Consider the following 22,218-nt stretch of genomic DNA (forward strand, 5'->3'; position numbering starts at 1 on the left):
CAAATCTACATTTGGTGTAAAATTACACGACATAGTTAGTGTTAACTTTACACGAGGAACGTGTTAAAAGTACACAAACTGACTGTGTTTTTTAACCCCCGAATCATACGTCGAAAAAAGTACAAATACACTAATGCAGTGGGGGCCGCGAGGGGGTGTTGTCCCTCAGAGCTGCGCAGAGCAGGAGCGGCGCGGGCTGCAAGGCGCCACCAGGGCCGGGTGGTGACGTCTCCACAGTCTCTCGCCAGACTCGCGGAATCGGGGACAAGGTTTCCAGGTCGTCGTTCGTCTATTTCCGCGGCGACCCCTCCCCCAGCAGTGCCGCCAACCCGCCAGACACACAGACACACAGACACACAGCTCTTCCCGGCCCTCTTCCTCGTCACACGCTGCACCGAGGGACGAGTGTAAGGCAACGGCGCCCATCTGCGTTATTCAATACAAATGAAAATGAAAGCATAAAAATAAATATAATACAGCCTTAAAATGCGGGAAAATCAACATAATAAACAAAGCCGCAAAAATCATTCGTTTACAAAACAATGATTGCGATGGGAAACATTAATCCAGCATCAGGCAAGTAAGACTGGTATCGAGAAGCGCTGTCACGGTAAAAAAAAAAGGGAGATATCAAAACGCTTCGTCCTCGCTCTGCCATGATGTCGACGAAGAATGCGGTGCTTGTATTTACCATACTATGTTCGCCCCGCACCACGTGGTGGAGGACATGGACTCGCAGGTTTGTGCCGAGAGTGGTACGTCCTGCTCTGGTTCGCGCTACATTATTGTCACAATAATCACGACACTTATGGCGTGGATACAGGGCACCAGCCTAGAGCCGTGCGAACTACCACAAGCAAGCACAGACTCTGTTCCAGATGTAACCAGGCCTGGCTTGCAAGCATGTGTGGCGTAGAGACATAAAAGGGAAAAGTTGGCCTAAACAAATGAAAATCAAAAAAATGTGTCCACACGACAGCTAAGTAATAAGAGCTTGCACTATTTCGCTGTAGAAATAGCTATAAATGATCATCCATAAGGTAGGGTGGGGCTATTAGTACCACGGGGCTTTTTGGATAAAAAGAAAAAAAAATCACCTCTCATTTAAAGCTAAGACGTCATTTCCTGTGGAACAGCTTGTTAGTTAAGTTGTGAATGGAAGCGCTAGAAGAAATAACTAAACATCTTTACGGTATCTCATGTGATACCTATAGGACTTGAAAATTTGAAGGGGAGTATTTTCTCTGAATTAATGGCGCAGATGTGGTTTTCGATGTTCGTTCTTAAATATTTGACGGGAACTGCAACTATGTGGATGTTGTGTTTGTATCACATCCCAGCGGTATATGTTGCTTTTAGAAATCCATAGCTTTGTTTCACCAGAGGATATTTAAAACATTTTTGGTGGGGCTGTTAGAATCACACTGAATTATTCGTTCGTTTTGGTTTATAACTGCCTTTATGTTTTAAGGGTATGGTAAAAAGACCCAAATTAAAAATAAATGGAATATCTAAAGAAGTTTATTTTAAACAGTATATATTTGTTACAAAATCAACAAATTTCTTTTTTACTTTATTAAATGTTTATTGTGAATTAATTACAATATTGTTTGCAGTTAATGAATTTGCATTTTTTTAAATTATGGAAACATAATCTTTAATAATAAATACTAATTCTTACAGATATTAATATTTGAAATTTTACAGAGGTACATTTATATTTTCTTTTTGCAGATAGGGGAGGAATTGTAAGAGTAAAAATTCACCTTGGTTTGTTATTACAACGACCGCTTGCCTCATAATAACCAACTGAAAAATGAAACCAAATGAAAGGTGTGACGGCCACATGTGAAATAATAGGTTTTCTAGTTAAACGGGAGTACATCCTTGGCCCCGCTCCCAGCTAGTCTTGTTGTAGGAAGCAAGGAAGTTGAAGGGAGGTAGTTTCTCAACTGGATGCTCGTGGCGAGCAGCGAGACAGACAGTCACAGATGCACCACAGTGCTTGGCAGTCGCACTCACCTGGAAGCCCTTGTCGGCGCGGCAGCACAGGCAGCCCAGCAGCAGCACGGAGCACACGGAGAAGACCGCGGCCAGAAGCACGGTGCTCCAGCCGGCATCCTGGCCTGCAACACCCCGTATACATCAGCCTGGACCGCACACCACTATACACACTCGAGCCACGTATACCGCAACTACCGCTACTGCCGCTACTGCAACACCCAGGAGTTTATCCATCCATGTTCGCTCTGCGCTTCTGTGGAAACACAGAGTTCGGCGCCAAACATGACTATTTACAGAAAACATCACGTGGTAAGTCATACTTGTAACACAGGAAACAAAAAAAAAAATTCAATAATAATGTTCGCAGGCTTTCACGGCCATTGTCTGAAGTAGCTTGGCTTCTGGGTTGTAGCCGCGTGCTTGGCGAATAATTCACCGAATTATTCGCCAAGGACGCGGCTACAACCCAGAAGCCAAGCCTTCTCGTTTCTACAGTTAATTTCCTAAAGAAATGTTCCCTGAGAAGTAGGCTGAAGCTATTCAAACAGAAGGGTTTTCTGAATGACTGATGCGCCGAAATGCGCAAGAGCGGAGGAGACGTGAACAAAGAGGCGATGTAATTACATCTAGCGGCGACATGGCAGAGGTAAATAACCTGGAGCGCCGAGCGGCGCTGCGGGTTGCCTACAGCCCGCCTGCCAGGGGCAGCCACTACAAGCTGACACTACAAGCCTCACTTGGTTCACCATCACAATAGTACCAGTTGTAATATACATATATGTTTGTTATACTATTTCTCGATTTTTCTAAGACCATAGAATAGTACCTACTATCAGCATTATTAACTTTTTAGTCACTCAGACAAAAAAAAATTAAATATTATTTAACAGTAGAAGTTATTTTTAGCATCCAATCACTACTATTAACAAGGCATTCTATACAAGTATGTGCTATGCTCAAAAGAGCTCAACTTTCTACAATTAAATTATATGAACTAATTGTTAAAAAAAAAGTTTGACCAAGACTGGGCGGTCTCCTTAAAAAAAAAAAAAATTCAGATGATGCTCTTGATGAAACACAACAGAAAAATGTATTTCAAAAATTCTCATTCCAAATTTTACTTTACAAAATACAATGTTTCAGATGTATTTTAAACTGAAACTTTTGCACTCTACTGCATCTACGCCACCTGGCGCTACAGTTTGTGTAAATTTACACAAATGTTTTTAGACGACCAAATTTTGCTACAGGCTTTTTTAAAAAATAAACGTAAATATTTTTTTAATAACTTCTGTTTCAATGACACAAATGGATTTATATGTGAAATTACACACACGAAAAATGATAAAATTAATCAACGTCCTATATTTTGTCACAACAGCGTAGTTGTACGTACACAAATATGTAATTGTAAAAGAGCATAAAATCACAGCAAAGGAACTACGAAAATACAATTTATTATACCTTTCGTACTCGCAAGAACATGTTTAATTTACATAAGGTTACGACAGTCGTATTGGAACTACTTCGTAAATGTTGAGGTCGTGAGTTCGTTCCTCCGCTACGTCACTCAGATTAAAGGACGTAATGACTGAATAATTGAAAGGTAATAACAATTTTTAATAATCTAAAGAACACCTTGTTCAATAACAGCTATAAACCACAGAAAGAAAAATATTTTTTTTTTGAAAATAGTATAAAAATAACATGCTCATTGTTAGTTTTAATTAAGTAAACGATGCAGTAAAATTACCTGACACTTGTGAGTAGTATATAAATGTTCCTCCAGGCCCCGGAAGAATGGTACGCCATTTTGAATTCTAAAGTCTCTGTCGCCATACTTAAATATGAAGTCACGCCGGTCATATTAAATTACTTTCACCTCTGCCGCAATCTGTGATGACCTTGGCCTTCACCCCTATCTTTGAATCAAGTGCCCCACTCCCAAACAGTGCCCTTTTCGTTACTGTGTCATCACTTTCGGGCTCCCCACTCCCGAGTTACAATTTCAGATGGTTTTTAGACCGCAAGGAACATTCATATACCTGCAATTATGATTTTATACTAAACGTATGTGGCAGCAGAGTCTTCCTGGACGTGAGTTTAAATAGTGGAGTAGCTTGGCTTCTGGGTTGTAGCCGCGTCCTTGGCGAATAATTCGGTGAATTATTCGCCAAGGACGCGGCTACAACCCAGAAGCCAAGCTACTTCAGACAATGGCAGTGGAAGCCTGCGAACATTAGTATTTTTTAAATACTTTTATTATTATTTTATTATTATTATTTTTACTTTGTTTCACGCATAGGTTTAAAATTGCACTAAAATCAACGAAAAACTCTGCTGCCACATACATTTTGTGTAAAATTACACAATTTTTTACAGTGTAGTTAAAGTAAAAAAAGGGGGTTGTCTGTAAAGTCAGTTTACTGACAATAATTTTACGTGATAACGTCACAAGAAAACATTGATGAAAAATTGCATACTTTTTAATTTTCAAATATTTACAGTTTTTTGCAAATTCAATTTAAATAATTTGTTTAAATATAATCACGAACAATTAGTTTAAAAAAAGCCCTCCTTAACCTGATTGATATTACAGAAGATTTTCTCGCACGGTGGTTGGCCGGTTCTTGCACGCTCGGCTCAGGCGGAACGTGACAATGAGTCATGCATTTCGTGCGAGCTGCCGGCGATAAGACGTTATCACGTCAAAAGGAAAACAATAATAAATAATAAATAGTAAAGACAGGTGAACATGAAGAAGAAATGGCGCGCGAGGCAACTAATGGACACACGCGTGTTCTCGCGGCTCATCTCGAGCATGCGCGCGGTCCTCGACACTCCTCGTGGTTCCTGTCCGCCGCGCTCTGATTGGCCGAGAGGCGCCAGGAGAACTCTCCCCCCCTCTCTCTCCCCGGAGGCGAGCAGGTCCTTGACTCGTCCACCTGAGCCGCGTCTTCACCTCCGTGCGGGGCAGACCTCGCGTGTTCCATCGCTCCAGTGGCTCCAGTGGCTCCAGCTTTAACCCTCCATGCTTACTTTTTTGACGTGACAACGTCTCAGAAATAGATGAACGCCCGCTGCACGCACGATAAAGTGTCCCTTAACGCACATTGTCCCGTTACGCTCATTGTACGCTTGCGCCGCATCTATCTCCCTTCCACTCGATTGGAACAACCATCGATTTGACTTTATCGAGGCACATTAAAGTTGAAACACTCCCATTCGTTTCCTACTTTTCCTATCATCGTCCTATCTTTAACAGAATAACACAGATTGGAAGAAGTTAAATAGCAAACACGTATAAAAGTTATAGTTAAAATAATCTCTTCGTTAAAGTAATAAACATATCTGAATTAATGAGTGCAAAAGTAAATATTCAATTAAGTTGTAGATTTAATTCACTCCTTCTTTGTATCCATACAAAATAGTGATAATTCAATAACAATGATTCATTTTTATTCATAAAAGTATGCAATCATTTCATCAATGTTTTGTTATGACGTCACGTTAAACTATCGTCCGTAAACCAACTTTACAGACAACCAATTTTTTTTTACACGAAGCTTTCAAAACATTAAAAAAAAAGGGGGGGGGGTGGTTTGTTTGTAAAATTGGTTTACGGACGATAATTTTACGTGATAACGTCAAAAGAAAACATTGATGGAAAAATTGCGTACTTTTTTAATTTTCAAATATTATTTTTTTTTTTGCAAATTTAATTTAAATAATTAGTTTAAATATAATCACGAACAATTAGTTAAAATACCCCGCCTTAACCTGTTTGATATTATAGAAGAGTTTCTCGCACGGTGGTTGGCCGGTTGTTGCACGCTCGGCTCAGGCGGAACGTGACATTTTTTCGCGCGTGCAGCCGGCGTTCATCGATTTATAAGACGTTATCACGTCAAAAAAAAAAACCAAGTTCGTAAGCTGCTGCCTGCCCTTGTGGGCGCTGATTGGCCAGATGGCGCGCGCGATAGCTGGCCACGTGGTTGAGTTAGTCACAGCCCACACGGGCGTGAGTCAGCGCAGTCAGCGCGCGCTGATAAGCACCGATCAAGGCCGCCTCCTGCCCACCTTCAGCCTTTGAATATATATACTGTATAGAAGTCGCGAGTGGATAGGATTTACTCTACGTTTTTCAGATGCGTATGATGAGCAGCTTGGGAACTTCACCGCTGCAGTGCGCTGCCGTAACGCCCTGTATCGTCTTAGTTGTTATTTACACGTCAGAGCGCAGCACTGTCACCTGCTGTCATTCCCCGCACCCCCATCCATCATTCACTGCAGCTCAACGTCGTTCAACAGGAGGGGGAAGGGGTGTTTGAAGAGTTCGACACTTGTCCGCTAGGGACCACCACAAGTCGATGCCCTAGAGATGATGGCGATTGCGGCGGTGAATTAACCAACTACCTCAAAACCGTATTAGAAATTTTAACCTGGGCTGGCGACTTCTATACAGTATATATATTCAAAGCTTCAGCACACACTCGCGACAATCACATTTCCTCCGTCCAGCGTTTACGCTTGAAACTGCTAGTACAAGTGGTGCGCTTCGAGGCGGTGTAAGATACGCCTGACGTCACTCATCACACGCCGTCTCCACTGAAGGCCAGACCAAACCAACTGTCCGCTGAGGTGTAGTTCTCTAGTGCGCCGCTAGCCGGAGCTTCTAGCGCGGTATCGGCTAGAGACCTGCAAAATTCGCTGATTCATTGACCTCTAGGATAGACTCCACAGTCCTTTAATACACGCGGAAATGACACCTGTTCATTGGCTACTGACGCGTGAGACGTCTCACCTAAGCTGTCCGTAATTCGGCACATTTCTTGGTTCAGTGTTTCCCATTGATTACACTGTTCCCCGGATAAAATGTGGGCCAATCGCAGAAGCGGTACGAAGGTATAGTTGTTTTGATGCTAGCCTATCGCGAAATGAATCCGCGGATTTTGCATGTCTCTAGGTATCGCCTCCCGACTGGCGCGCAGTCATCTCGTCGTGCACACCACAGCCATCAGGACACCACATCGTGAGGATCACACCACAACCATCAGGACACCACATCGTGAGGATCACACCACAACCATCAGGACACCACATCGCGAGGATCACACCACAACCATCAGGACACCACATCGCGAGGATCACACCACAACCATCAGGACACCACATCGTGAGGATCACACCACAACCATCAGGACACCACATCGTGAGGATCACACCACAACCATCAGGACACCACATCGCGAGGATCACACCACAACCATCAGGACACCACATCGTGAGGATCACACCACAACCATCAGGACACCACATCGTGAGGATCACACCACAACCATCAGGACACCACATCGCGAGGATCACACCACAACCATCAGGACACCACATCGTGAGGATCACACCACAACCATCAGGACACCACATCGCGAGGATCACACCACAACCATCAGGACACCACATCGTGAGGATCACACCACAACCATCAGGACACCACATCGTGAGGATCACACCACAACCATCAGGACACCACATCGTGAGGATCACACCACAACCATCAGGACACCACATCGTGAGGATCACACCACAACCATCAGGACACCACTTCGCGAGGATCACACCACAACCATCAGGACACCACTTCGCGAGGATCACACCACAACCATCAGGACACCACTTCGCGAGGATCACACCACAACCATCAGGACACCACATCGTGAGGATCACACCACAACCATCAGGACACCACATCGTGAGGATCACACCACAACCATCAGGACACCACATCGCGAGGATCACACCACAACCATCAGGACACCACATCGTGAGGATCACACCACAACCATCAGGACACCACATCGTGAGGATCACACCACAACCATCAGGACACCACATCGTGAGGATCACACCACAACCATCAGGACACCACATCGCGAGGATCACACCACAACCATCAGGACACCACATCGTGAGGATCACACCACAACCATCAGGACACCACATCGCGAGGATCACACCACAACCATCAGGACACCACATCGCGAGGATCACACCACTACCATCAGGACACCACATCGCGAGGATCACACCACAACCATCAGGACACCACATCGCGATGATCACACCACAACCATCAGGACACCACTTCGCGAGGATCACACCACAACCATCAGGACACCACATCGCGAGGATCACACCACAACCATCAGGACACCACATCGCGAGGATCACACCACAACCATCAGGACACCACTTCGCGAGGATCACACCACAACCATCAGGACACCACTTCGCGAGGATCACACCACAACCATCAGGACACCACATCGCGAGGATCACACCACAACCATCAGGACACCACATCGTGAGGATCACACCACAACCATCAGGACACCACATCGCGAGGATCACACCACAACCATCAGGACACCACATCGTGAGGATCACACCACAACCATCAGGACACCACATCGTGAGGATCACACCACAACCATCAGGACACCACATCGTGAGGATCACACCACAACCATCAGGACACCACATCGCGAGGATCACACCACAACCATCAGGACACCACATCGCGAGGATCACACCACAACCATCAGGACACCACATCGCGAGGATCACACCACAACCATCAGGACACCACATCGCGAGGATCACACCACAACCATCAGGACACCACATCGCGAGGATCACACCACAACCATCAGGACACCACATCGTGAGGATCACACCACAACCATCAGGACACCACATCGCGAGGATCACACCACAACCATCAGGACACCACATCGCGAGGATCACACCACAACCATCAGGACACCACATCGCGAGGATCACACCACAACCATCAGGACACCACATCGCGAGGATCACACCACAACCATCAGGACACCACATCGTGAGGATCACACAACCATGAGGACACCACATCGTGAGGATAAAGGTGTCACGCAAGTCCCTTGTGTGCTTTCAAGGATCTACACAGGTGTGCTTTCAAGGATCTACACAGGTGTGCTTTCAAGGATCTACACAGGTGTGCTTTCAAGGATCTACACAGGTGTGCTTTCAAGGATCTACACAGGTGTGCTTTCAAGGATCTACACCGGGAGTTTCGCGCCTGAAAATTATCCTGAAAACACACGTTTCAGCCCCTTTTCACTCTTCTAAAAATACTATTTATGAACGAAATACGGAAACAGCACAAGCTATCCGCCTCAGAGTAACAGATACCAGTGATCACTGTACAGCTGTGTACCCGGGTACCAGCCTCGCCCTGGTGCGAGCACGCTCCGAGACTATCAATTAATACTATTAATTATGTATTTATCAATAATTGATAAACTGTATATGGCGTGTTTTTGACCGGGACTGCCGGTTGACCTTAAATGAGGCTCTAGCCGCGCGCTCTCCGCCCTCTATCTCGAAAACCATTCAACGTATAAAGAAATGTTTGAAACAAAAGTTGTAGGGAATTTAATCCTCTACAATATTGATAATAAATACAAATAGCGAACAACCTATAGGAAACGAAATATTTTCAAAAATCGACTTTTGCGACCTTTGATTTTAATAGACGCGTACACCCTACCATATGTAGGTTTTGAGACAACTTTTAGGATGTCAAAACACAAGTTTATACGAGTTTATAATTCCGAGATACTTACCTAATTTTGACTAAGATGACTGGACTATACCGACCAGAGCTGTGTGGTGGTGGACGATAGTGTTCCACCTACCACTCATGTTCGCTCGGTGGTGACTGGTGGTGCCGACTGCTACGAATTATTTCAATTTTAAATTCAAACTTTGTCTACCGTAAATTAATAACCGGTGTTTAGAATTTACATATTGTTTTTCTTTCAGAATGTATACAACTGTAATAATACTGTCAGTATACACTTTTTTATGGTCTTACAAATATATATAAAAATTTTTAATTAAAATAATATTAAAGTTTAATATAGTTATAGATAGTATAAAAATAATCATTTTAATGTTGGCAAGCCTGGTATGTAGTACAAATCTGGCCACAGCGGGCGCTATTGGCTCTGTGCTGCAATCTAGCGTGTGACAAGTAGTTGTTTTCCCTTGTAATTTAGCACGCAGCATTTTACTAATGACTAGAGACCCGTGAAATTCGCGGGTTCATTTCGTGTTATGCTAAAATTCAAATAATTATACCTTAGTGTTGCTTCTGTCATTGGTTCACTGTTAATCTGGAGTAATGAGGGCCAATTAGAGACCCTCACTCATAGAAGTGTCGAATCACAGGCCACCCAGTCGAGACGACTCACAAGTCAGCAGCCAATGAACAGTTGGCATTTGCCCGAGTGTGTAGAGGATAATGGAGTCTATCCTGGAGGTCATTGAACCCGCGAATTTCACGGGTCTCTACTAATGACTAAGGACCGCTCGCAGAGTATGTGCATTAAAAGCTACAAAAACTATGCAGGTTACTGCCTCAAGTCACTGCTTGCGCGATATGAAAGCAAACAATATTCATACAGACGCTTCAAAGAGACGTTAAGGTGACATGGGTTAGAGACCGGAAAAATTCGCGAATTCATTTCGCGATAGGCTAAAATACAAATAGTTATACCTCAGTGCTGCCTCTGTTATTGGCTCACAACTCACCTGGATGACTCTGGGCCAATGAGAAACACCCGACCGAAGCTTTATGGAATAACAGGCTGCTACGTTGGGACGTCTCACAAGACAGCAGCCAATGAGTGGGTGGCATTTGACCGAGTGTACGTAGGACTATGGAGTTCATCCTGGAGGTCACTGAACCCGCGAATTTTTCCGGTCCCTAGACATGGGTAAAAGAAGAGCCTGCAGGCCGGTCCCGAGTCGCCCACACACTGCCCGCACGAGAGCGCACCGTCTGTTCCCTAACCTGCTCATGCCGCATCACGCGCATAACCCCGAGTAACACAGCCAGCACAGTTAACATGCTTTTATTGTGAAAACTTCTTTTTTTAAGGCCACAATTAGCGATGAAACGCTGTTGTTGTCGCCAAATGTTTTAACATACCTCGCGACTCAAGAGTTGTATCGCCAAGTGTTGTATGTATTCTGACCACTGCACGATGCCTGTTGGTGCATGCACGCCATCGTGCGCCCGTGCCGTAGAGCGGGACATGATAGGCGTGTCAGTAATGAATCTCTTTTGTCTGACTTCCACATGATAACAAATTGCGTAACAAAACCCTTCATACAATTGCATGTCTCATTATGAAAAAAAAATAAAATTCAAGCAGCGATTGTTTTCTCGGGAATAACCAGAAGCAAACAGAGAACACCAACACAAGTCTTGCAAATCCGGCTCAGTGAAAGCATTTAGATATATGGTCGCATATTTAATATAATAATATGCCTAGCATAGCTACATATGTATTATGCCTATGCATATTTGTAACAGATGTGTTCTAAGTATATTATATTATGCATTCTATATATGTATTAATCGTCCCAAATTGTAACATTCGACGTAGAACTATTTTCTTTCAAATTTTTTCGACAAGAGAGTTCTTCCAACAGAATATTTTATGACTAAAGGTTCTTTATAACTGCCTGTCCTCACAGTCGACACCTAGCTGAGCACACTATGGCGTGGGCACCTCCCGCCTTCACTACACCAGCAACACTTGTGCTGTGTACTGCGCCAATGGACGACAATTTTTTTTTCCTAACTTAATTTATTACTAAGTATGTTTGGGAGGGGTCTGGGTTAGGGAGAGACTAAGTGCTTCGCAGGCCGAAGCCTATACGCTCTACACATGCAGGGGGTACTATGCAGAGAGGGGAACATGCATATGTGCTAAGGAGGGGGATTGGCCAGCCATGGCAGCAATTGGCGCCATGACTAACTCCCCTCACTTGGTAATTCTAGACTATAACTAGAGTTAAGTTGGGCCCAGGTAAAACCTGCATAGACAGAGGGAAAACCCTGGGCACTGACATGCGGGATGCAAAATTTCATGTATTATTAGTGCAGGTTGGTTACAGGAAACAGAAGGATGGTTCTGGAAGAAGAGTTGGACAGAGTAGAAAGTCTACTATGCAAATGGGCGGGAGCTTGGACATTTTGTCCGCATTTGGTTTTGGTGGCACTGGTTGTTTTGGGGGCGACTTAAGGCGGGTTTACGATTGAAAATTAAGAATTAAGAATTAAGACTTAGTCGTGTACTTACCATATGACTCTATGTAAACTAGTGGAATGGTTTATGATTGTCGTGTGTGAATTTTGACGGGTCGTGTGCGAACCATATGATGACTTAAGACTTAACAGAAATGGTTATATTTTATATTTTTCGTTAAGACTTAAGGGAAGCGACCAATCACAACAAACCGGAACCTTTCAGCCGGAAGTTTATGTCTTGGTATTGTACCGAGCGAGGCAGTATTTTGGGTTAGAATTCGTATATTTGTAATTTGTAATCATCATCCATTTCAAAAATAGATATCCCATTTGTCAATAACCTATTTCAAACCTGCTTCTCCATTTCGAACAATGGCCGACCATGTGTTTTGTGCTGTGATTGGTTGGAATTAACGACTTATATGTCAATCATAAACTGGAAAATGTAGTTTTGACTTAATCGTGTGCTCGATGTTAAGTTATAATTCTTAAGGAAATCAATCGTAAACCCAGCTTTAGTCGTTTCCCGCCAGGCTGCTAGCCAGCCTATATGGACGACTGCGCTTCTGAGGGAGGTTGTATCTGAACTGGACCCAGGCAGGGGGGAGGGGCTGCACCCTGCACGAGAGCGCGACCTTGTAAGGCCTCGTCCAGCGCCGCAGGGCTGCCAACCACAGAACCCAGCGCACACGCTCGTTCCATCCTGCCGTCCCGTGCACGTGTGTGTATATTACTTTACGTCAACACGGACCGCTAGGCTGGGCACTGCTTAGCCTGCTGGGAGAAAGAGTACGGCCGCTAATTGGACGTAGTTATACAAAAAGGAACCAACCCACAATTTTGTTATATTTTATTTGAACATAAATTAAAATAGTACAAGGTTGATCGTACCGTCGTTGCTATTGTTATATCAGTGTTTATACCAGACCATTAAAATTATACCCACATCATATTATCAATATGAGAATTACAATTTATAATTAACTTTAACTTCAAAATACTCAGAATAAGTTTCATGTGGGTTGGTTTCATTTTGCCTAACTACGTCCAATTAACAGTCAATAAAAATATAACTTTTTTTTCCAGCTGTAACCAATGATCGCCTACAGTCCCAGTGTCATGTAGCGACCTCCAACACGACATGTGTCGTTCAGGAAACAATATGGCGAGACAGTCGTGTTGTCAGGTGGTGGGTTCCGTCACCGCATGGCTTCCAGCAAAGGTCAAGGTTCTTGAGCTCGACTAATCGATCACGTGTCGCTCAGTGCGAGGCGAGAGATCGCCAGTGAAGGTGTCGGTGTGATGTGTCGCACAGCTCGCCTTGTGCACACTCTTCTTTCCTTTAGCGTGTACTTCTTCTTGTCTCATTTACTCCTTCTATGTATAATCTCATTGTATATAAAATCTATTTTTTCGTGTTTTTTTTTTTAAATTCTACTTTTCCCCAGGTATGCTATGTCTGCTTATATTGCGTTTTATTATGTATCACTTTATCCTGTTTATGCTTATCGATTATCACTTCTGCAAGACGAGACAATTTCGTCTGGTATTGCTGTTTGTGTGAGTTTATTATTATTATTCTATCATTGTGTGTGTATATATATATATAAATAATTGGCCACGGCCTCTGTTATCACTATACTGATTGAATAAAAAGCATTTTTGAAAACCAGTGATACCTCGCCGTGTAACTGACAGTGTGCACGCAGTCCTGGGCAGGGGAGGAAACTGCCACCAGTCAAGAATATTCTCTTGGCCAGGAATCGCAGTCAGAAGTCCTGACCACTGACCCACCAGACAATCAGGCATCATTTAAGTACATCACATTGTTTCAATCAGTCACTGTACCACTCACTGACTGTAGTTACTTCTAAACCACATTCCACATGGAAATTTCGAACACTAGTTAATTCTTGCAAAGTCTCTTCTTTCAGTCAAGACGGGGTTGAGATGTGAAATATAGGAGTCCTGACACGATTGTTCGATGGAACCACGCAGAGCCTGGGCAATGCAAGTATCGGGGCCCTTCTCCCATTACGTAGGCAGGCAGGGCTACAGGTAGCATCTAAGCCTTAACACCAACATTACATTTTAATATATCGGCACTAATGGATGTGTGTGTACTTTATTAAAACAAACATATTTATAGGTAATGTAATATAATTAAAATTATACAGTACTTGTAAATGGTGATTAAATCCAATTTGTAACAATGGTTTAGTTCTTGACTGACTGTACGATCAATCAACCATCATCAATCATCGAATTGTCAAAAAACCACATTAAAAACTATTTAAATATCCAATCATGTTTTCAAAACATTAACTTTCCTAGCTTTTTTTATATATTCGAGCGAATCGCGAAATCCTTCCAGTATTCATTTTTACATGCGAAATAATCAGTACTGCCAACCTGGACAAGGTTGTTGGTGCTGATAATTAGTGTGTGTCTGTTAATGTCATTGTTTTATTTAAGAGAAATAATTAGGTACTTTTTAAGCTCATAGCAGTAATTTACGGAAACTTGTTTTTGTGAAATAGTTTGTCCTTTAAAAAAATAAACCTACAGTCTTTGCAGAACGGAAAAGGGAAGCATGACACTTGTGTTTTGTGACATGGCACCTCATGAGTAGGGCAGACGTGTGTGGCTCTGAGGCCACAAGCCGAGCTGGGTCCCTCACCACCTGTGCACTGGCCAGTCACAACTACTGAGCCGGCGTCATCTGCGATGGAAACATTGCTAGTCACTACACCTTTAAGGCCCCCGCCCACCCGGGCACACACGCGGCGCGCAGAGCTCCAGGGAAAACAACGCGATTTCAAAACCACTCGAGATATCCGAGTGGGGGTCTGCTTACGAAAAGCATTTAAGAGTTCGCAGAGGGCCGAAAAGTACTTTTGATTTCGGATTAAGTTTTTAAACTGCATATTTAGAAGAGTTTAAATGGTTAAAACGCGTGTTTTCAGAGTAATTTTAAGGCTTAAAACAACCGGTACAGATTCTTGAAAGCACTTAAGGGACTTATTACATCATTATCATCATTCCTCGGCCTTATAATGATACGGTCACCGCTCAGATCTCACAGTTGTCCTGTGACGACGAGAAGACTGCGCGCCAGTCCAGAGGAGACACCGCGCTAGAAGCACCAGCGAGCGCAGCTACGAATTGGGGCGTCGTTCAATCTGCAAGTTTGCACACTTGAGCCTCTGACAACCAGGCCACCGAGCCGTGCTGTGCGCCTGTATGGGCGGTGCTCAAGTGGGTCGCCTGTGAGCGTGCAGTGAGCAGTGTGAGCAGTGTGAGCAGTGATGCTCCAGCAGCTCCCTCGCCGCATGGAGCACATCAGGACCAGGCCGGTCATGGCACACCGGCACGCGTGGCCTGCACTCGGCACGTTAACGGTGCACCGATTGTCACATGTCTTCCAACTGTCGAGGGCAACAACGTGCAGTTGGAGCGAGTAGAGGCTGTCACTCAGAGGGCAGGCGTCCCTCCTCACTGAACATATTCACAATTAGCCGCAAAGTTAATTAAAGGAAGGAAAAACCTCGCAGATAAATCACAGGAGGTATACCGGCCCACAGGTGCGGCGGAGGCAGTCGTCGGAGTAGCGGCGCTGCAGTGACGCTCGCCAGAGTGTGAAGAGTGGGGTGCTCGATAACACCCTCTTCTTGCCACCGCTAAAGCGTCAACCTTCCACTTGCCCTAACGGCTCCAAATAAGTTTAACGTCAAATAAGCGCGGGTTCTTGCTTCATTCCAGTTGAAAGTTACATAACTTTGTTTGTGCCGAACCGGTTGCCCAACGCAATTCATAAATAACCAATAACACTTAAAGAAGCACGTGTTGTGCAACAGAGAGAGGTAGCTCCGACAGGATCTCCCCACACATCTCCGGCAGGTCTAGCAGGCTCTGTGTGTCTAGCGACTCTCTCCAAACAGTGAGGTCAGTGTGCAACATGGCCCCCTAGCAGGCACGAGCGTTAGAAAACAAATTTCACAGATAGAGGGACAGGACATTTCCAGGGTGCGCACATATTTGTAACACGTGTACAACTGCGCAAGTATGCCTTGGCTGCCGGCAACTCGAGGCGGGCCTGCTCTCTGGACAAGGGGGCCACGGGCTCGGTCACTGCGCTGCGGTGTGAAAGCAGTCTCCCATTACAACCACCAACACCAACGCCGAAAGCGCCCTCCACATCGACAGCCACTTCAGATAAACGAGGCTCTAGAAATCACGCCTACAAACTGTCCAAGTTATCTCCACTAGACTTTTATAAATAAAATTTCCTCTTGGCCGCCGTGCCGCACGTGACTAATGTTCGCGAAGTCTCCAACTAGAATCAGGTGATAAGATAAGGAGATACTGGTGAGCAGCTGTTTGTGTCGACTGCCACCCACTGCGCAGATCATAGGCGAAGTGACGGTCAGCCAGTTGTCCGCGAGTACAGACCCCACTCGCGACAAGCACGCTCTCAGAGTTTCAAATCGTGACAAGTGAGGATGTCATTGTCTCCTACCGTTACTAATACTTATATTAAAAAAAAACTGGTTGTCTGTAAAGTCGGTTTACGGACGATAGTTTAACGTGACAACGTCACAACAAAACATTGAGGAAATGATTGCATACTTTTATGAATAAAATTGAATCATGTTTATTGAATTATCACTATTTTGTATGGATACAAAGGAGTGAAATGAAATCTACAATTTAATTGATAAATTTACTTTTATTTGCACTCATTAATTCAAATATGTTTATTACTTTAACGAATATATTATTTTAACTATAACTTTAATACATGTTAGCTATTTAACTTCTTCCAATCTGTGTTATTCTGTTAAGGATAGGACGATGATAGGAAAAGCAGGAAACGAATGAGAGTGTTTCAAGTTTAATGTGCCTCGAAAAAGTCAAATCGATGGATGTTCCAATCGAGTGGGAGATAGATGCGGCGCAAGCGTACAATGAGCGTAACGGGACAATGTGCGTAACGGGACACTTTTTCGTGCGTGCAGCCGGCATTCATCGATTTATTAGACGTTGTCACGTCAAAAAACGAACATCGAAAGAATTTGGTGCCATCCTTACACCGAAAGGAACGTTCACTGTCGCTTGGTTGTTGCTGCTGAAGAGCTGCAAAATGTGATTCTATGTTTGCAGCATTATACCGCCTGACGAAAGAATCATGCCTACACTTACCTGACGTTTATCCCACTAATATTATAAATCTGAAAGTTTGGATGGATGGATGTTTGTTACTCAATCACGCCAGAACGGCTGAAGGGATCTGAATGAAATTTGGCACAGAGATAGATTATAGTCTGGAATAGCACATAGACCCCATATTATTATGAAATTCCATCCCCGAGGGAGTGAAAAAGTGATAATTTCATTTTATAACCGAAAAAATCATAGCTCATAGACGTAGAAATAGTGAGTGCGTGTCATTTCTCTATGTCTGCCACACGATCATACACATAGTAAGGTCTGGCAAATTCATTTTTTTTTCTCCTTGGTTAGACCAGCCCGCTTAGTGGAGCTCGCAGCGGCTAGCAAAATAAGGGCGCTAATAACAGTTTTGTTCTTAACTTCGTTATTATCTAGAGTTAGTTGCCTTGAATTTTAAACGCACCATCGTTTGATACGTTTGTCATGTCTTTAATTTTCGTTTGTTTGTGCCGTATGCGTTCCTATACCATTCATCCGATTGCCATGAATTTTTGGTGAGTTGTTATGCGCATGCCCGTGAAGGTTTCTGAGACGGTATAACTATTTTGCAATAGTTGGAGCAAAAATCGTTTCAAAAAATGTGTTTATTTCATATTATATAGCGGCACTTCGTCGGTTTTTGTTGTATAAGTGCGCACGCATGACATAATTTATTTAAATATAAAAGAGAGACAGAGATAGAGTGATATATATATATATATATATATAGTGAGATAGAGAGACAGAGAGATAAGTTGAGATAGAGCGAGGTATAGAGAATGAAATGGGTTAGATAAAGATATATATATATGTATAGAGCTATATAGAGATTTATATATAGTAGAGACAGAGATAGTGGGAGGTATATCCGAGAGCTAACATGTTTACACGTCAATGTAAGGAAGTGCAGGTCTAAGCACCGGCGCCGCACTGCCAGTCGCAATCCACCCATCTCGCAACTCCGCTCCCTGGGACTGCGGTCACGCGGTGTCTCCTGCTTCCCTGGCTCTGGGGCGGTAGAGGTCTACAAACTGTCCGGGTCTGGCCACTGCTCACACCTTCTGCCTGGAGTCAACATGTGGCAACAAAACCAAGACCTTGAACACACGGAGAGAAATCGGCCCGCATCTCGATCACGTGAGAGAAAACAAACTACGGCCAATAGCAATGTTCGCCAACAGGAGCTGTGCTGGTGCAGTCGACAAGTGTACCTCTGCAAGTGTACAACTCGAGACGTCCCCGCGCCGACACGGCAGTTCCGGAACACTAGTGAGCGCTGCATAGCGCGCTGATGCGGCCAGGAGACCCGGTGAAGTACTGCAGGACCCACGCATCGTGAGCATGAGAGCACATACTGCAGGCACGGCCGTGAGCGACGGACGCCGGGACCTCCCTGGCGGCTCATGAGTCAACATGAGTCAACACGAGTCAACACGAGTCAACATGAGTCACAGCACAGTCCGGAGCACGGGCAACACGTCACGTCGGAATCCGGGCATACCACCACCACCACCCGTGTGTGATCACCCTTGGTGGTGTGTCTCCTCACTAAGGGAATAACACAATCGTGCGGTCACATTTTCCCGACACCTTCGTCAAACCTTTTTTTCCTACTCTTTCTCTAAATAAATAAATAAGTGTATATATATATATAAACCCGAAGGAATCTAGTTTATCCAATTCTCGCAGCTGGCATGTAGTTTTATTTGCATTAAATAATTTTATTTGTTTTAAAATTAATTTCATTCTGACAGAATTAAACACAAAGAATAAAATGCCATTTAACAACAAAACTCACACTATAATCCAATACATAAGAATTAAGTACTCAATTGCCTTTCAGTGTTACGCAACTAATAGCATTTGGAGAATTGTGGGAATTGGGGGGGGGGGGGGGGGGGGGGGCAAGTTTCGAGTCATCAACAATCCTTTCCATCTACTAAAATTACATTTCCTGCTTCTTTGAAATGTGCTCATGAGCGCATAGCAGCCTCAATCACTCCTAGGCTACAGCAGACTGGGGAGCAACTATCCCCTCCAACTTGCGTTTCAATAAGGACTTCCCACGCCTTGTTCAGTCAAGATAGTAAAATGTAGCACTGCTGATGGGTATTCTGGAAGCAAAAGCTCAATATTAAACTAAATAATAAAGATATCACAGTCTGAACTTAAAATTTATTTTCCGAGAGCCTACTTATAGCCTGACAGTGGAAAGAATCAACATTTGCAACGTCTTAAGACTAAAGGCCGGTCCACACGCAACGTTTTGTACACAGTTTTGACTGCGCAGGCCAAACTGTACAAACAAAAGGTTGCAGTTTAGCCGTGTCCACACAACACAGTTTGCAGCCAAGTTTTATCCTATCAGTTGCGAGAATTCCTTACTTTAGCCAATTCTTCCCGGTATACCGACCTCAAAGAATTAATGTTTTTTTTTTTTTTTTTTTTTTTTTTTTGTGATTTTATCTCTGTTAGCCGCGATGTCAACCTCTTTGTATTTTTGCACAAGTGCTTCATACGCTTGACTTTCTTTGTCCCTATCGCTATATTCTTTTGATTTGACCCGCCACAAACACGGAAAGGACTTGTACAGACCAATGAACTCACAAATACCGAGGGAGAACTGAGCCCCGTGTACGGAGAAGACGGAGGAAGTGTCCACACGCTACGACAAGTCTGTGCAGGTCGACTAAACTGCGCGGGCATAAATGCTCTTGGCGACAGTTTTCCTTCTCCGTGTTCCGTCTCCGCGCAGTTCACAAAACTGCGCAGTTTTCCTGTCTACACGCTACGTCTTGTCTACAACGATGTGACCTACGCAGGTAAATCGTTGCTGAAAACGTTGCGTGTGGACCGGCTAAGTACATTTGTTTGTTTGTGTTTCGTTCAAGAAGCGTGTGCACAGTTTTCAATGGTGCGTAGAGTATGTTCAGGGGTTAGTTCAACAACATAATTATTTTAAAAGACAGAAGAAAAAGTTAGGTTTTTTAGTTGAAAATGATGTCAAGTAGTGTTGCTTTCCCCCCAAGAAGACCAGTACAGATACTCCTGCGCGCTGCAGTCAGGTAGCAACGAAGGAACACCATCCTCTGTCTCAAGTCAACACTACGTCAGCAGCTTGGGGCTAGCGCTATGCTCTGCCGTTTGTAACACCTGCCGGAGACCTCGTCATGATCATGTTCTTCTTTATTCACATGCTGTTTCTTTCGACCGTGGCTTGTTACCCGATGCTGTTGTGACTCGTCACACAACAGAAACGTTTGTTTGGCTGGAGTGTCGGCACGTCCGTAGTCAACAAGTGTTCCGACTTCAAGCGAACGCCACGATCAAGAGATATTCTGCTATCAGCCCGACCGATCCTCAGTCCATCATCACCACCACAACCACCGCTGAAGGGCACTCCCAATACGGAATCAAACACATTGTCCTCACTGGCTGGTTCAAGCATGTACCCACGCCACTGGCGCACTCGGCCACAGGTGAACCGTGGTGCAGCTGGACTGTGAGCTTTGAATATATATACTGTATAGAAGTCGCGAGTGGATAGGATTTACTCTACGTCTTTCAAAAGCGTATGATGAGCAGCTTGGGAACTTCACCGCTGCAGTGCGCTGCCGTAACGCCCTGTATCGTCTCAGTCGTTATTTACACGTTAGAGCGCAGCGCTGTCGCCTGCTGTCATACCCCGCACCCCTCATCCATCATTCACTGCAGCTCAACGTCGTTCAACAGGAGGGGGAAGGGGTGTTTGAAGAGTTCGACACTTGTCCGCTAGGGACCACCACAAGTCGATGCCCTAGAGATGGTGGCGATTGCGGCGGTGAATTAACCAACTACCTCAAAACCGTATTAGAAATTTTTAACCTGGGATGGCGACTTGTATACAGTATATATATTCAAAGCCTGTGAGCGAGGAAGCCGTGACTCAGTCGCACCAAGGACGGGAACTGTCTCGTTCACCCCGGCCACTGGGCCTGGCGCTACCCCTGGCCACACTGCCACACGAGCACGTGGGAGGACCCGCCGATCTATTTCTAAAACACCTTGGACACTGCTGGATAGGGCGACAGCTTTCTTCCAAGTAAAAACCACTATCACGTTAAACATGTGGTTAGATTTTTTGACGTGACAACGTCTAATAAATCGATGAACGCCGGCTGCACGCACGAAAAAGTGTCCCGTTACGCACAAGGTCCCGTTGCGCTCAGCTAATTGTACGCTTGCGCTGCATCTATCTCTCTTCCACTCGATTGGAACAACCATCGATTTGACTTTTTCGACGCACATTAAACTTGAAGCACTCCCATTCGTTTCCTACTTTTCCTATCATCGTCCTATCCTTAACAAAATAACAAAGATTGCAAGAAGTTAAATAGCAAACATGTATGAAAGTTATAGTTAAAATAATCTCTTCGTTAAAGTAATAAACATATTTGAATTAACGAGTGCAAATAAAAGTAAATTTATCAATTAAATTGTAGATTTCATTTCACTCCTTTTTTGTATCCATACAAAATAGTGATGATTAAATAAAAATGATTCAATTTTATTCATAAGTGTATGAAATCATTTCATCAATGTTTTGTTATGACATCACGTTAAACTATCGTCGGTAAACCGAATTTACAGACAAACAATTTTTTTATATTCCAGCGATGTTATATATATATATATATAGGAACGTGAGAGGCAAGGCCTGGCGGCCCCGCACGGCCGCTGACGTCACACGCGCATACCTGTGGGGATTAGAGCGGCCCGGCCTCGCCATCCCCACCCCCCGCACCCTCCTTCCTCGGCACTGCCATGCTTCTCGAGTCGGCTGGGAATCCCGCGGGCCGCCGCGTGGAGTGGCGTGA

At 44.2% G+C, this 22,218-nt stretch overlaps 1 protein-coding gene across 2 annotated transcripts in view; it reads right to left on the minus strand.

The window, feature by feature from the left end:
* LOC134535481 (uncharacterized) overlaps positions 1-22,218 on the minus strand; it is a 105,645-nt gene that overhangs the window by 57,352 nt on the left and 26,075 nt on the right. For both annotated transcript variants that reach the window (XM_063374597.1, XM_063374596.1), the window contains exon 2: positions 2,023-2,126. In XM_063374597.1, the coding sequence (XP_063230667.1) occupies positions 2,023-2,126 (104 nt within the window). The remainder of the gene's footprint in view (positions 1-2,022; positions 2,127-22,218) is intronic.

This window comes from Bacillus rossius, chromosome 8 (genome assembly GCF_032445375.1).
Source record: "Bacillus rossius redtenbacheri isolate Brsri chromosome 8, Brsri_v3, whole genome shotgun sequence".
In the NCBI taxonomy this organism is placed as follows: domain Eukaryota; kingdom Metazoa; phylum Arthropoda; class Insecta; order Phasmatodea; family Bacillidae; genus Bacillus; species Bacillus rossius.